General features: G+C 52.6%; 7 protein-coding genes across 7 annotated transcripts; 6 read left to right on the forward strand and 1 right to left on the reverse strand.

Annotated features, from left to right (window-relative positions):
- Positions 1-841: 841 nt before the first annotated feature.
- Positions 842-1813, forward strand: CC1G_11094 (hypothetical protein; the record flags this gene model as incomplete). Its single annotated transcript, XM_001839342.2, has 3 exons — positions 842-863; positions 919-1092; positions 1146-1813. The coding sequence occupies 3 exons, from the start codon at positions 842-844 to the stop codon at positions 1811-1813; spliced, it is 864 nt and encodes a 287-aa protein (XP_001839394.2).
- Positions 1814-2285: 472 nt separating this feature from the next.
- On the forward strand, positions 2286-3226 carry CC1G_11093 (hypothetical protein; the record flags this gene model as incomplete). The annotated part of the gene is made up of 3 exons (XM_001839341.2): positions 2286-2292; positions 2351-2518; positions 2571-3226. The coding sequence occupies 3 exons, from the start codon at positions 2286-2288 to the stop codon at positions 3224-3226; spliced, it is 831 nt and encodes a 276-aa protein (XP_001839393.2).
- Positions 3227-3724: 498 nt separating this feature from the next.
- CC1G_11092 (hypothetical protein) lies at positions 3725-4722 on the forward strand (the record flags this gene model as incomplete). The annotated part of the gene is made up of 4 exons (XM_001839340.2): positions 3725-3845; positions 3909-4076; positions 4123-4188; positions 4238-4722. The coding sequence occupies 4 exons, from the start codon at positions 3725-3727 to the stop codon at positions 4720-4722; spliced, it is 840 nt and encodes a 279-aa protein (XP_001839392.2).
- A 74-nt stretch (positions 4723-4796) lies between these two features.
- CC1G_11091 (phosphoribosylaminoimidazole carboxylase) lies at positions 4797-6758 on the reverse strand (the record flags this gene model as incomplete). The annotated part of the gene is made up of 4 exons (XM_001839339.2): positions 4797-4994; positions 5050-5792; positions 5851-6630; positions 6725-6758. The coding sequence occupies 4 exons, from the start codon at positions 6756-6758 to the stop codon at positions 4797-4799; spliced, it is 1755 nt and encodes a 584-aa protein (XP_001839391.2).
- Positions 6759-6900: 142 nt separating this feature from the next.
- CC1G_11090 (hypothetical protein) lies at positions 6901-7598 on the forward strand (the record flags this gene model as incomplete). Its single annotated transcript, XM_001839338.2, has 2 exons — positions 6901-7374; positions 7428-7598. The coding sequence occupies 2 exons, from the start codon at positions 6901-6903 to the stop codon at positions 7545-7547; spliced, it is 594 nt and encodes a 197-aa protein (XP_001839390.1). The 3' UTR covers positions 7548-7598.
- A 374-nt stretch (positions 7599-7972) lies between these two features.
- On the forward strand, positions 7973-10271 carry CC1G_11089 (hypothetical protein; the record flags this gene model as incomplete). Its single annotated transcript, XM_001839337.1, has 5 exons — positions 7973-8069; positions 8124-8498; positions 8551-9451; positions 9504-9672; positions 9723-10271. 5 exons carry the CDS (start codon positions 7973-7975, stop codon positions 10269-10271), a joined length of 2091 nt encoding a protein of 696 aa, XP_001839389.1.
- Positions 10272-10490: 219 nt separating this feature from the next.
- On the forward strand, positions 10491-13527 carry CC1G_11088 (mRNA 3'-end-processing protein RNA14; the record flags this gene model as incomplete). Its single annotated transcript, XM_001839336.2, has 9 exons — positions 10491-10757; positions 10820-10956; positions 11010-11678; positions 11729-12114; positions 12168-12305; positions 12361-12513; positions 12576-13157; positions 13215-13382; positions 13454-13527. 9 exons carry the CDS (start codon positions 10491-10493, stop codon positions 13525-13527), a joined length of 2574 nt encoding a protein of 857 aa, XP_001839388.2.
- Positions 13528-13621: the final 94 nt, after the last annotated feature.

Consider the following 13621-nt stretch of genomic DNA (forward strand, 5'->3'; position numbering starts at 1 on the left):
CATTGTCGAGTAGCCCAACAGTACATCTGCGAGTCAATGAAGTTAGTTCACAAATGATTAGAACGAGATGACCAGAACTCACAATGTGTTTACCGACTACATGAGGCGCACATAGCCTCTCGTCGCTGTCCCAGACGATGACGACTGCCCTTGTTGATAGGATGTGGCGGTGTCATTGACTTTGCCCCTATTTGTCCCGCCCCCAACCACGAGCCTTCCGTCACCTCGAGCGGTCGATTGCCCGCTCACCCCTCCTCCACCAAGTACCCCCTCCCACTCCAAAACTTCACTCACCTCATCCAAATTCCACCCCCTTCCCTTGTTGATTTTTCACTCCAACAAAGTGGTCGAAAGAAATCCGCGAAAAAGCAGGGAAAAAATGGGTAACACCCAGACACATCGTCGACGACATCTTCCAGATGGTGGGGGTTCAAAAGAGAGAAGAATCGAGCTGTTTTATCGCCCCTTCGACCTTGAAGTTGGCCTTTGATCGCGACCTGTCCCCGAGCGTGAGAACTATGAGGAATTGCTTACGTCATGCTCCTGATCGCCGCGTATCCTTTGGCGCCTATCGTGGCGCTCAACGAGGTGTAAGTACTGGCGGCCTAGCCAACGGAGACGACGATAATTGACTGCTCTATGTATGTCTTCGACCGAATGCAGGACTTAAAATTACTCGTGAGGAACTCTCCTTTGAAAACTCGAATTGTCTCACTTGTCCCTTGTTTGTAGCGGCTGGCCTGACAAGTCGATTTTCGGGACTATCTTTGACCCACTTCATATTTATTGCGGCTAGGGTTCTCTCCCCTTTGTATTACTCTCTCCATTGCCCTTGTCGACCATGAGCACCCAGCCAATGTCAGGTACGCAATCTTGTGGTCCATTCAATGTGTAGTTCTCAGACCACAGAACCAACAGCGGAAGCCCTGAAAGATCTTGCGACTCAACAATTCAGGGAGAGAAAATACCGCGAAGCAATAGCGACGTATAGCACTATCATCAACCGCTCCAGACACCTCGCAGAACCTCCCGTTCCAGTGCCATTGCTCCGCGTTGTACTCTTAAACCGAGCGCAGTGCTACATCAACATCAGTACGTCCATACCGTCTTCCACATCCTCGAACAACTACCAACATAGACCCTAGAGGACTACGATAGCGCAGTAAACGACTGCCTCCGCGTCCTCCAGCGCTACCATTCATCACGACCCGAGGATGCTCAACTAATGAAAAAGGTCCACTGGCGCCTCGGGAAGAGCTACTTCAACCTCGACATGCTGGACGAGGCCATGGAACAGAAGAGGCTCTACGATCAGTTGAATCTGGTCTTTTCCGGCGTCAATTTTGACATTCCAAGCTCCCTTGCGCGGCCCCAAGCATCAAAAACCTACGACGAATTCATCGCCAACGTTGATGCTCGCCCTTTCAGATTCGAAGTTCGGGTGATCAGAGGGGGCGCCGAACGTCCAAAGGACGATCCCGACTTTGTCTATACCGAACAAGCCCCAGTTGATCTGTGTCGACTCGGCGGCATGATGCTGGAAATGAAGGCGATCCAATTCGCCAATTCCGTAATTGACAAACACTACGACGAGATACTTGGCTCGGAGCCCCGCTGGAAATGTTGCCTTTGCGCAAAGGAGGCGCCGGTAGTGCTTCATAGGCCTCAGCCAAGCCTCGACCACGAGCCCCCTTTCGTAGTGGACATAGTGTATCCCCTCTGTGAAGACGGTGGGAAGTGTCACAAGGATGCTGCGAAGATGCATTACACCCTGATGTGTTTGGAGGGGACCTTTGGCAAACAGGACAACTGATAGAATCTTTCCCTTGTAATTTCTCGTAGTTTTCAGAATTCGTACAACATCGCCTGGATTTTTTCATCCGATTTTCCCTTCCAATCCCCCTGCCTTGTTTTGCAAACTCATATACTGCCCGATCGATCGCTAGCTTTGGTTGGCCACGAGCTCGGGCGCTTACCATACTCCAACCCCCAATTCGTAAAGATCTCACTTCGCTATTGTTCAAGCACAAGGATAATACATTGCAAATGGAACGCCCATTGACACACGGCGGGAAATTACCTATTCCTCGAGACAATTTTTGGGGCACAAGAATTCCGCCAGCATTTTGCTTAACCCACTCCACCGATCGACCATTGGACTACTATTTAAAGTCGGCCAGGTTCGATTTTTTTCGTGCCCGCACCTTTCTTCAGAACCGCTGCCATACCCGCTCGCCTCAGACGACAAAGCTTTCAAGACTCAACAAGAAATGTGCGACAGACAAATGTCAGGTAAACTACTTACATCCATACCCTCCCCATGGACCGTATTCAATTTAACCAAACCTAGCCGAAGCGTTGAAAGAGCTCGGAAACGAGCACTACGAACAAAAGAGATATAACGAAGCTATAGCGAGCTATACTACCATCATCGACCGCCTCGGCGGTGCGGAAGCACCAACAATCCCTCTCCTCCGCACAGTATATGCTAATCGCGCACAATGCTACATCTGTCTTGGTACGCATAATTCCATGTTCCTATCTTTCAGAGATTCTCAAAAGTGCGACAGAGGACTACGAGAGGGCAAAGAACGATTGCCTTCACGTTCTCGAGAACTACCCCTTCCCCGCATCCCCCAACGCTGACGAGCGTCGAATCATGAGGAAGATCCACGAGTGCCTCGGGGTCAGCTACTCCCATCTCCGCATGTTTGATGAAGCGCTGGAGCAACAAAGGATCGTGGAAGAGATGAGAGGAACCAGGGCTTACCGTCCCATCATCGTCGATCCGCCACCAGAGCGTCAAGCTCCCTCCAACGTAGCAACTCGACCCTTCCGCTATGAAGTCAAGGTCTTGGAAGGGGCCTCTCCCATCGCCTCGAACCGCGACACCTTCATCTACACAGAACAAGTCCCCGTCCATTTCTGTGGAAGGGCAGGTCTAGCGGCGAACCCGTCGGAGGCGGCTCACTTCTTGAACTCGCTGGTCAGAAAGCACTACCGGGAGATCTGGGATTCGAGCCCTAGATGGAATTGCGTCGCCTGCGATAAGAGGGCGACGCTGATGCTGCACACCCCTCAAGGCCATCTTCACGAAGACCCGCCATTCATCTTCGACATGGCCCATCCCATCTGTGAAAGTGGAGGGAGGTGTGAGACGAATTCACGACAGGACACCAATGATATTATGTCGCTGAGGGCCAACTTTGGACCTCGAACGGCCTGAGTAAAAAAGGATCCCTTTCCTGTAAATATTAATAAAAAGAATCGGGTTTCAATACGATTACTTCTTTACTTCGTACTTCGCCCAGCCGACATGTTCCAACTCATCACGACGAGATACTCGCCTCGGAGCCCCGCTGGAAATGTTGCCTTTGCGCAAAGGAAGCACTGGTAATGCTTCACATGCCTCAGTCATGCCTCGACCGCGAACCACCTTTCATATTGGACATAGTGTATCCCCTCTGTAAAGACGGCGGGAAATGTCATAAGAATGCTGCGAAGATGCATCACACTCTAATCTGCTTGGAGGAGACCTTCGGCAAACAGGACGACTAGTAGCTTGTTCTCTTCCGAGTCTTGTCGCTACTGGTCCATTTGCAGTAGTCAGTAACGTTCTAGCAATCTCATCTGGGCTTATTTCCTCGCCTCGTTCCTCCCCAATTCCCAGTTTGGGTGCTTGTTATCGTCTGGCTCACCGATCGATCGTCGGCTGACAAGAACGATGGCCCACCCAGAGGCACAACATCCTTTGCTAGCATCTCTCTACCATCCCCACGTTTTCCAGCCTCTCCAAAACCCAGTGCACGCCCGATGGACAGCGGACAAGTATCAGGTAGACAGCTGTCTGGCAAGGCCATGCACTAGCGCTCACTTTCCCCTTCTCATCCTATGGTTTTTCCCTGTAGCCGAATCTTTGAAAGAACTCGGAAACGAGCAGTACAAGAACGGGAAGTACGAGGAAGCAATCAAGACCTACACACTCGTCATCACCCGCGTCGGCGAGCAAGACGAACCGCCTACAACCACTCTCCGCGTCGCCTTCGCCAACCGTGCACAATGCTACATCAATCTCGGTACGTCCCGTATTCTCGATTCACCAGTCCTGAAGTAACCCACCAGCCGCTTTCCGGCAGAGGATTACAACAGCGCCAAAAACGACTGCCTACACATCCTCGAGCACTATAGGTCCGCCGCCGCCTCGGGAAAAGCTATGCGTACCTGAGCATCGATGAAGCCTTGGAACAGCAGAAGATCGTCGAGAAGATGGGTGGAACCAAGGTATACTACTATTCCGCAACCTTGGACAAACCCCATCGGGAGGCCACCGCCAAAGCTACAACACGCCCCGTCAAATTCAAAGTCATTGTCCTCCCAGGAGACAGACCCACGAATCCCAGAACCGACAGCTTCGTCTACACCGAGCAAGTTCCGACGTACCTCTGCGACAAAGGAGCGAACACAGCGGAAGTGATCGACTTCATGCGCTCGTTGGTGCCCAAGCACCACCCAGAGATCTGGAATTCGAGTCCGAGGTGGAATTGCTATCTGTGCGGAAAGAGGGCGACCTTGATGCTGCACACTCCTGGAAGCCATCTCGACGAAGCTATCCCGTTCATTGCTAACTTGGCTACTCCTATTTGCGAGAGTAACGGGCGATGCGAGCAGGAGATGGGGCAGAAAATGGCGGACATAGCACCCCTTAGGAAGATCACTTTTTAGATGGATGTTTGTAACCTGTTTCCCCTTTCTTTGAAATGTATGAGATAACAAATAAAGATACATACTTTACTGGCCTATTTCTTGACTTCGTATTTCTCCCAACCAACCTGTTCCAGCTTTTCTACCTTTCCGAGGACCTCCTTCTCCATCTTCTCCATGTACTCCTCCATAGCAATGACCAACCTCGGAATACCAGCACCCAAAATCCTCACAGCCAACAGCCCCGCATTCGTGCTGTTATTAATCGCAACAGTCGCGACCGGCACACCCCGCTACAAACCAAAACTGAGCCACATATCCAATCCACAAGTCCCAAAAACCACATACCGGCATCTGCACAATACTGTGCAACGAATCCACACCATCCAAGGTGCTCCCCTTGACAGGAACACCAATGACAGGCAGAGCAGTCATAGCAGCCACCATACCCGGTAGATGCGCAGCACCACCCGCACCAGCTATGATAACCCTTAACCCCCTCGTCGCCGCCGACTTTGCGTACTTGACCATCCTATCAGGCGTCCTGTGCGCCGAAACGATGCTCAATTCGTAGGGGATCTTGAATTGATCGAGGATACGCGCGCCTGCGAGCATAACGGGCAAATCCGAGTCTGAACCCATGATGATACCAACAAGTGGGTTGGGATCTGAGAATCCGGCGCCTGGAGTGGGCGTTTCGGGCGCGTATTTGGCCAGTTCTTCCGGGGTGGTGTCGGGGAGTGCGAGGAGGAGGGGTCGGAGTCGCTCGCGCAGCTGCGCATCCGACTCGGCGACGACGGTGATATGGCCCATCTTGCGCCCCTTTCGACACTCGGCTTTGCCGTAGAGGTGGACGGAGGTTCCTGGCGTCGACAGGGCGACGTCCCGGACCTTTTCGATTTCGCTCATGGAGGAGGAGTGCCCGATGAGGTTGAGCATGACGGTGGAGGGGACTTTGAGCTCGGTGGAGCCGAGGGGAAGGGAGAGGATGGCGCGGAGGTGGTTCTCGTATTGCGAGGTTTCGCAGGCTTCGATGGTGTAGTGACCCGAGTTGTGTGGTCGGGGTGCGATCTCGTTAATCGAGATGTCGCCTAATGAGATCCATCAATATCAAAAAGCACTTCTTCTTTAGATAAGATAGACGCCCACCGTTCTCCAACAGGAACATCTCAACACCAAAGATACCAGCACCCGTGAACGATCGAACAGCGTCCTCAGCTATCGAGCGCGCACGGTGTGACAAAGTAGGATCTTCGCTTCTCAGAGGCGCGAATACAAGGTGGCAGATGTTGTCCTTGTGCACAGTTTCGACGACAGGATAGGAGGCGACCTCTCCGGAAGTCGTGCGGACGACCATAACAGCAATCTCCTTGACGAACGGTACCCACTTCTCTGCGTACAAGGGGCGTCCCCCCAGTGCAGCCAAGGCGTCCGGAATCTGGCTCAACTCCCGAACAGCATAGTTTCCTCGACCGTCATACGCCAGTGTCCTGCTTTTGAGCATCAACGGGAGCCCCAGAGCTTTCGCAGCATCCTCGACAGACTCCACAGTCCCTTCCACAGGCCTAAACTCCGAAACGGGCAATCGATGACTCTGGAGGTGTTCCTTCTGGCGATATTTGTCCTGGATGATGTGGATCGTCTGTGGGCTGGGGTGGATCGCCAAACCGCTCTTCAGACCAGACTCTTCAATATCTTTGAGAGACTCGACATTGACGTGCTCGATCTCCATTGTGAGGATGTCGACCTTTTCTGCGAGTTCTTTGATCTTTTGAGGATCGGCGAAGGAGCCGTCTACGTGGGTGAGGTGCGGTGCTGTTGGTGCTACGACCTGTTTTGCTGGTGCATTGTCGCCTGTGTCCAGGATAACGACTTTGACGTTGAGTAAGGAGGCCGATGCAGAGAGCATACGGCCCAATTGGCCTCCACCTATTTAAAGATTAATCGTGCTCGATTTTGAGCTCGATAAACCTATCGAGAAATCGATTAGACCGGTTCTTATTCATACCAATTGAGAACTTACGCTCACCAAGGATACCAACGACCTTTTCTGACATTTTTTTGTAGAGTTGGATGACGAGCAGAATGAAGTCCTAATGAAGGCAGAGGGTATTGATTTATTTTGAACCCTAACCCCGGATTCGGGTTAGAAAAGTCAATACACTCTGAATACGCGCTCTTCACAGAACAACACCGACCATGGCACCACCAGCAGCAAAGCCAGCTGCACCACGACGCAGAAACAGAAAACGAAAGCGGAGGGCAGCGTCTACCTCGTCTTCATCGTCGTCGTCTTCCTCAGATTCAGATTCTGAGGTTGAGACCAAAACCCCGCCAAAACCCATCACCAAACCAACAAAACAGGCTGAAGCTTCGTCTTCGTCTTCGTCGTCGTCCTCAGAATCTTCAAGTTCGTCTGAATCAGACTCGGATTCGTCCTCAGATGAGAGTGTAGCACGAGGAAGACCGACATCAACCAAAAATGCCCAGCAGACGGCAACCAAAACACCTCGACAACCTTCAGCATCTCCTCCTCCACCTTCCGCCACGATACCCTCTTTCCTGAGCTCAGGAAATCCAAAAGAAGAACAGGAGATGAAGGATAAATTCCGAAAATTCTGGCTCGCGACAGTCGCAGATGGGTTCAAAGATGATTTAGAGGAAATTCGCAAGGTGTGTCTGGTCGCCCTCCTAGATCCATACCTTTACCGACCTTTTCGACTCAGGAACCCAACCTCGGAACGTCACGACTTGCACTTCTTATTGACTCCTTAGCCTCAGGCGCCGATGTATTTGCCAACCAGAACCAGAACGGTACTAGCGAAATGGACATCGTTCTCAACTAAACGCTGCTGTAAACATGTCAAATGCGCCACGCACATTTCTTCATCCCCGTACACCCTTTCCTAGTGAGTCGGCGACCCTACAGCTGCGCGGATCGAACCTTCTTTTTCCGTTCAACGTCATTACTGCACTTCCGAAGGACATATTTTTGGCTTCGGCAAGGTTTGCAGCGAGGAGGGGAAGGTTGCTACTTTTGGCGATGCAGCCGGTAGACCTATAGCACCCAAGCCGAGTCATGTTCTCTGACACCCATTGTCTCTATGTGCGCTGAAATGACTTAATTCAGTATCCCGGTGAAGAATGCCGGAGCAAGCTTTGCTGTACTGGGTGTGCTGTCGATTCCGAGCTTTGAAGGTTATAAAGCTATTGTGCTCGCTTGCTCGGTCATTCACTTTTCCTTCCTCCCACTAACAGTTTGTAGCAGTCTATGACTACTCCCACTTCAGACCTCGCTGTACCGTTTCCCAGCGTCCAGGAACCTTCAGAGTCGGATGGGCAGTCTCCGCAGAATGATTCGGCGACTGGTGAGTTTCCTGATCTGTTGCTAGCCGCTGAATCGAAAGCTGAACGTTTTCTAGATTCCCAAGCTTCGAAGATGACTTCTTCTGATAAACTTACTGCTCTGCCTTCGCACCGACCGCCACCTATCGATACCAGCCATCGTCTGCGAACACCATCCCGGGCATCCCACTTTGGGATTACCGCAGCCCAGAGGGGCTATCGCCGCAGCTTAGACGCCTCCACCTCCCTTCCATCACTTTCAAACAGAGATTTCGGTTTGCATGCACCAGCAGACCAAGATTACGAGTCGTGGCGCCGTCGTTCGCCTGCTCGGTCATTTTTCAGACACCATTCCCCTTCTGGTCACAGTTCGCCGGGGAGGGAGACGCCCAAGGCTCGAGTCTCTTCTGAGAGCGAGCCGTCCCATCGGCATGGGCACAATGTCGTTCAAGGTATATCTTCTCGTTCTATCCCAATGACGTGTTTCTGACGGTTCTCCTACAGCAACGATAGCCCGTCTCTCAGGTAGCCGCGGAACAAGTGAGCCATCATCGATGGCTGCATCACCTCCCAAACGATTGTCACCTCTCCCTGTACCCCACAAGCACCCTGAATCGGAACCTTCAGCAGGCTACCCACACCACCGAACGGACGTCCCACCCACGCCTCCAAGGATGCGCAGCCGGGCTGTGTCGCCGCTGCGCATCTTCCAGCAATGGTCGAACCACGGGCACTCGAGGAGCCACCGACGCGAGGAGCCGTTCGTCCCGATCAACCCGTTCAAGCGGAAAGGGCAGGTCAAGGCCAGGCGGCCTGGGATGGGCTCACGCCCGGGCACGAACAGCACCCTCGACCACGAAAGCCTCGGCGGCTCGAGCGGGCCCTACGAATGCCAAGACGTCCTTCCGACCTCGACCATCCAGGAGCTCAGCGAGGACGTGCTGTTCTTCGTCACCGACACCTTCCCGCGGCAGCTCTACCTCAACTTTTTGCTAAGGCTGCCGGCGATGTATTTTACCCGCGTGTCGAGGATATTTGAGGATGCGGAGGTTAGCAAGCCGGATATTGAGAGGATGATTGAGGCGAGTTTTTGTGATCGGGAGAGGAGCCTGAGGGATGAGGAGGAGGGCGGAAGGGTGCACCATGATCATGATCATGAGCATGAGCATGGGCGACATCAGCGTCAGAGGTCGGGTTTTGGAGTGTTTTCGTCTCCTACTCGGACTGGAGAAGAGGCGTCGTTGCCCCGGCAGACCATTTCGCGAGGACTACCGTTTCCGGATGAGTGGACGCCGACTTCTGTTCCTCCTTCGCTGTTCAGGTTCAAGCAGTCTTGGGAGGCTTTCATCGACTCTTTGTTGCGCGAGTGGAAGACGTTTAATATTGTGTCTGCCTTGCTAGCTTCGTATGTCTGCTTCCTTATCGTTTGGGAGTTTTATCTGACCAGGATACTTCAGGGCGATTGTGAGCATGTTCCAGGTTCCCGAGGCTGTAGAGGATCCGATTACGAGGACGGCTGCACTACTCTCCCTCATCTGCGCTTTAATGAGCCTGTCCTATGGATGCATGTACATCGTCAGGTTCGGAACGATGAGGAGCATGACTCGAGCTTCCAACTGGGCTGAGGTGACTTCTTTCCTTCCCGAAAGCATCTAGCGAAGTAATCCATTTTGCAGGAAGCGCAGAAGACCAAGACACTGATTTGGTGGAATGTGTGGGTTATGTTGGCGATGCCCGCGGTGTGGATGGCGTGGGCCATGCTGCTTTTCATCACCGCGATCATGTCCTTCGTTTGGAGGGTGGGTTCCGACGCCGACCCTCCCCCAGGAGAACGGCCTCCCATCCCGTTCAACACTGCTCTGGGACCCAGAATCGCGATCACCTTCGTCTTCGTTCTGGGAATGGTGTACCTGTTCCTCATTATCAGCACTCTGAAGCGGTATGGTGCATCCAGAGGCAAGGCTACAGAAGCGATCCTGCGTGCTGGCGTTGATGATGTCAGGATCAGTGTGGTTGGGGATGTAGGAGAGAGTTTGGCTGCTGTTGCTGTACCTTTGGCTCTCAAGCCCAAGGGAGATTCTAGGAACCATTTCAGCGGTGGAACTGAAAGGAGAGGTAGAGAGAGGCATCGGAGTCCGTTGGTAGAAGAGTCGAATTCGGCTCTTGGTTTGGTTGATATGAAGCCTCTGGCCTTGAGTAAAGTAGAATCTACTAGTAGTTTTTAGGAGATGGACTTTTGAATAGACTATGCGTTACCCGAGAATCGAGCGCGTTCAATCGGCAGGCGCGCAGTCCACTTTTGATGGTGGCAGACGGCCCGAGCGGGGGTCAAAGCCCAACGCGTGGGAGACGTTCTGTGACTCTGTCAGTGGTCGGTGGTGGCGAGCTCTGGCTCATTTCTTGAACGTTTTCCCTCAACGTCCGACAACGAATCTGATTTTGTTATGGACGAACCACAAAACGACGAACACAGCTTCCAAGGCGAAGCCACTCAACCGACGGAAGAAATTATCGCTGCGCTGAACGCCAGCAACGCCTCCGAACAGTCCAACCCTCCGCAAAGCGAATTCGATGGCCTATTCTCAAAACTATCGGAGAACCCGTACGACCCTGATGGCTGGAGAAGGCTTATTGACCTTGCAAACGAGAGTGGTGAGATTACCAAGATCCAACAAGCCTACAACGAACTCTTGAAGCATTATCCAAATACCGTGAGTCTCCGCGCGTTTATTTGGGATCCGAGTTGTGCAAAACTGAATCTGTGTCTGATTAGTCTGCTGCTCAAATCGCGTATATAAACCACTTTCTGAACAAAGAAGACACCTTCACAGAAGCCGAACAACTCTTTATCAAGTTTCTGAGAACCTCTCCCAGCGTCGACCTATGGAAATTCTACCTAACTTATGTCCGGTGAGTGGTGGCATTAGCGTGTACACCTCTTTCTTGGTGGCTAACCGCAGTAGGCGTCGAAATGTAGGGCCCGCAACGCGGGACATTGTCCGAAAATCATATGAGTTTGCCCTTCAACACGTCGGTCAAGACAAGGAGTCCGGTGAAATCTGGAACGACTACATCCAATTCCTCAAGGCAGGCGAAACGTCCTCAACATGGGAAGAACAACAGAAGATGGACGCGCTCCGCAAAGTGTACCACCGTGCCGTGCAAATCCCTCTGGACAACGTCGAGCGGCTCTGGTCAGAGCTTGAGACCTTCGAGATGAACCTCAACAAGATCACCGCGAAGAAATTCATGTCCGATCTCTCGCCTGCCCATATGCAGGCCCGAACAACTCTAAGGCAACTTTCAAACCATATGAACGGTTTATATCCCCCATCGTCCTCCAATAACGACCTCTTTTTGCCGTCACAGCCCAAGTTTGATGCCGCAGAACGCAGTCTCGTCGGCAAGTGGAAAGCCTACCTGAAGTGGGAAGAAAGCAACCCCCTGGAGCTCGAAGACAAGGACAAGCAGACTTTTATCACCCGGTTACAGGGTGTCTACCGCAAGGCCGTCATCAGAATGAGGTTTTATGCGGAAATCTGGTTCATGGCATATACTTGGACGAACAGTGTAGGCAAGACCGATGAAGCCCTGGCTATCTTGAAGGCCGGAATGGAAGCCGTTCCGTCAAGGTTTGTGAAGACCCAATTCGAAGAACTGCGTTGTTTGACCCATATTTCAGTTTCCTGCTCACGTTTGCTTATGCCGAAGCAATGGAGCTCAAGAAGGATTTCGCTGAGGTTCATTCCGCTTACGAGAAACTTTTGAGTGTCCTTGTGAAGGAGCTGGAAGCGCTCGAGAAGTCTACGGCCAACGCCAACACCAATGGAACACAGCAAAATGGAAGTAACCCGAATAACACCAACGATACCTCGTTCAATAGCCAGTCGTCCGATGACAAGCCACCCAAGAACAGTGAGCTACAGGAAAAACGGACAGAGTATGGCTTAGTATACATTATGTACATGCGATTTGCTAGACGGACAGAGGGGTTGGCTGCTCTGCGGAGGGTGTTCGCCAAGGCCAGGAGAGATCGCTTTTCTCCTTGGGAGGTGTACGAAGCGTGTGGTATGTTCATCCGCTTCGTCCGAAATCGTATCACAATCTAATAACGTCTTCAGCGCTGATGGAATACCATTGCTTCGACGACAAGAACGTTGCCAGCAGAATCTTTGAGAAAGGTTTGGAGCAGTTCGGTGACGAAATCGATTACGTCCTCCGATACCTCGGTTTCCTCATCAGCATCAACGACGGGAACAGTGAGTACTTTGTCCTCGTCTCCGCGGTTCTGGTCTCACTCACATGTCATTGCAGATGCACGAGCGTTGTTCGAGCGTGTTATCACAACATTCTCGCCTGAGAGGGCACGTCCTCTATGGGAGCGATGGGCGAGGTACGAGTACCAGTACGGAGACTTGGAATCAGCTCTTAAACTCGAGAAACGAATCGCCGAGGTCTACCCAACTGGTATACCCCTTTCGCTTGCTATCACCACTGTCGCTTGGACGCTGACTCTCCTTTCTTTCTAGACCCTCCCATCAAGCGTTTCGCTCAACGGCATATGTATTTGGGCACCGATGCCATCGCTGCTCGGGATCTCGGGTTCTCAATGGCCAAACGGGCTGGCACGTCTGCCTCCTCTTCCAACAATTCACTCGGCCGCACCGAAACATCAGGATCACTGCTAACCGGTTTGGGACCATCGAATGCGGCCAAACGACCTGCTTCGCCGGACAACTATCGTAATCCGAAACGCGACGATAAAGGCGGCGACTATGGCGCTGGGCATAAACGTGCCAGAGGTCCGGCCTCGCCTGCACGTGAACGCGAGATACCGCCGCCCAGGGATAGGGATCGTGACGTGCAGATGCGGGATAGAGATAGGGGGGATAGGGGAGATAGATGGAATGACAGGGGTCGAAGAGGATCACCTGGCCCGGGTGGATGGGACAGAGATCGGGATGATAGAGATGGTGGTCGTGGTCGCGGTGGTCCCGCTGGCGGCGGGCGCGACGGTGGCCGGGATTACCCTCGAGGGCCTCCCGAACCACAGATCCCTCCTCTTGTATCATGGTTTATGGGAGAACTTCCACCAGCCGCTAGCTTCGACGGTACGTCGGCATGGTTATGAAACTTCCACTTACTTACAACGTCTTATCTTTATCTAGGGCCCATATTTAAGACGGACGATCTCATGAAAGCTTTCAAGCAAGCGCAAATACCAGCTGCAGCACCGGCGGGTGGACATGGCGGGCCAGCTGCTCCAATGGGCCCTCCACACTCTACAGCTGGTAGAAATCGGTCACCCGCACCCACATATCCCCAGCATCGTGGAGGTAAGCTGCATCTTTGATGTTGTTTTGACGAGCGCTCGCTGACCGCAGTTGATGTTCCTTGTTCCTTGTAGGTGGGCGGCCACCGCCGGATTATGGTCCATATCAAGGGCCAGGGGGCGGTCGGGCGGCTGGGCGGCGGTACTAATGGATCAAGCGCCCTGTCGACCGAACCCATTCTTCGCCTCGACAACTGCCCTAATTTCGCGGGGTGGTGTCACTTTGATTACCCTTCTCGATGG

Source organism: Coprinopsis cinerea (assembly GCF_000182895.1).
Source record: "Coprinopsis cinerea okayama7#130 chromosome 5 map unlocalized cont3.5, whole genome shotgun sequence".
NCBI classification, from domain to species: Eukaryota; Fungi; Basidiomycota; class Agaricomycetes; order Agaricales; family Psathyrellaceae; genus Coprinopsis; species Coprinopsis cinerea.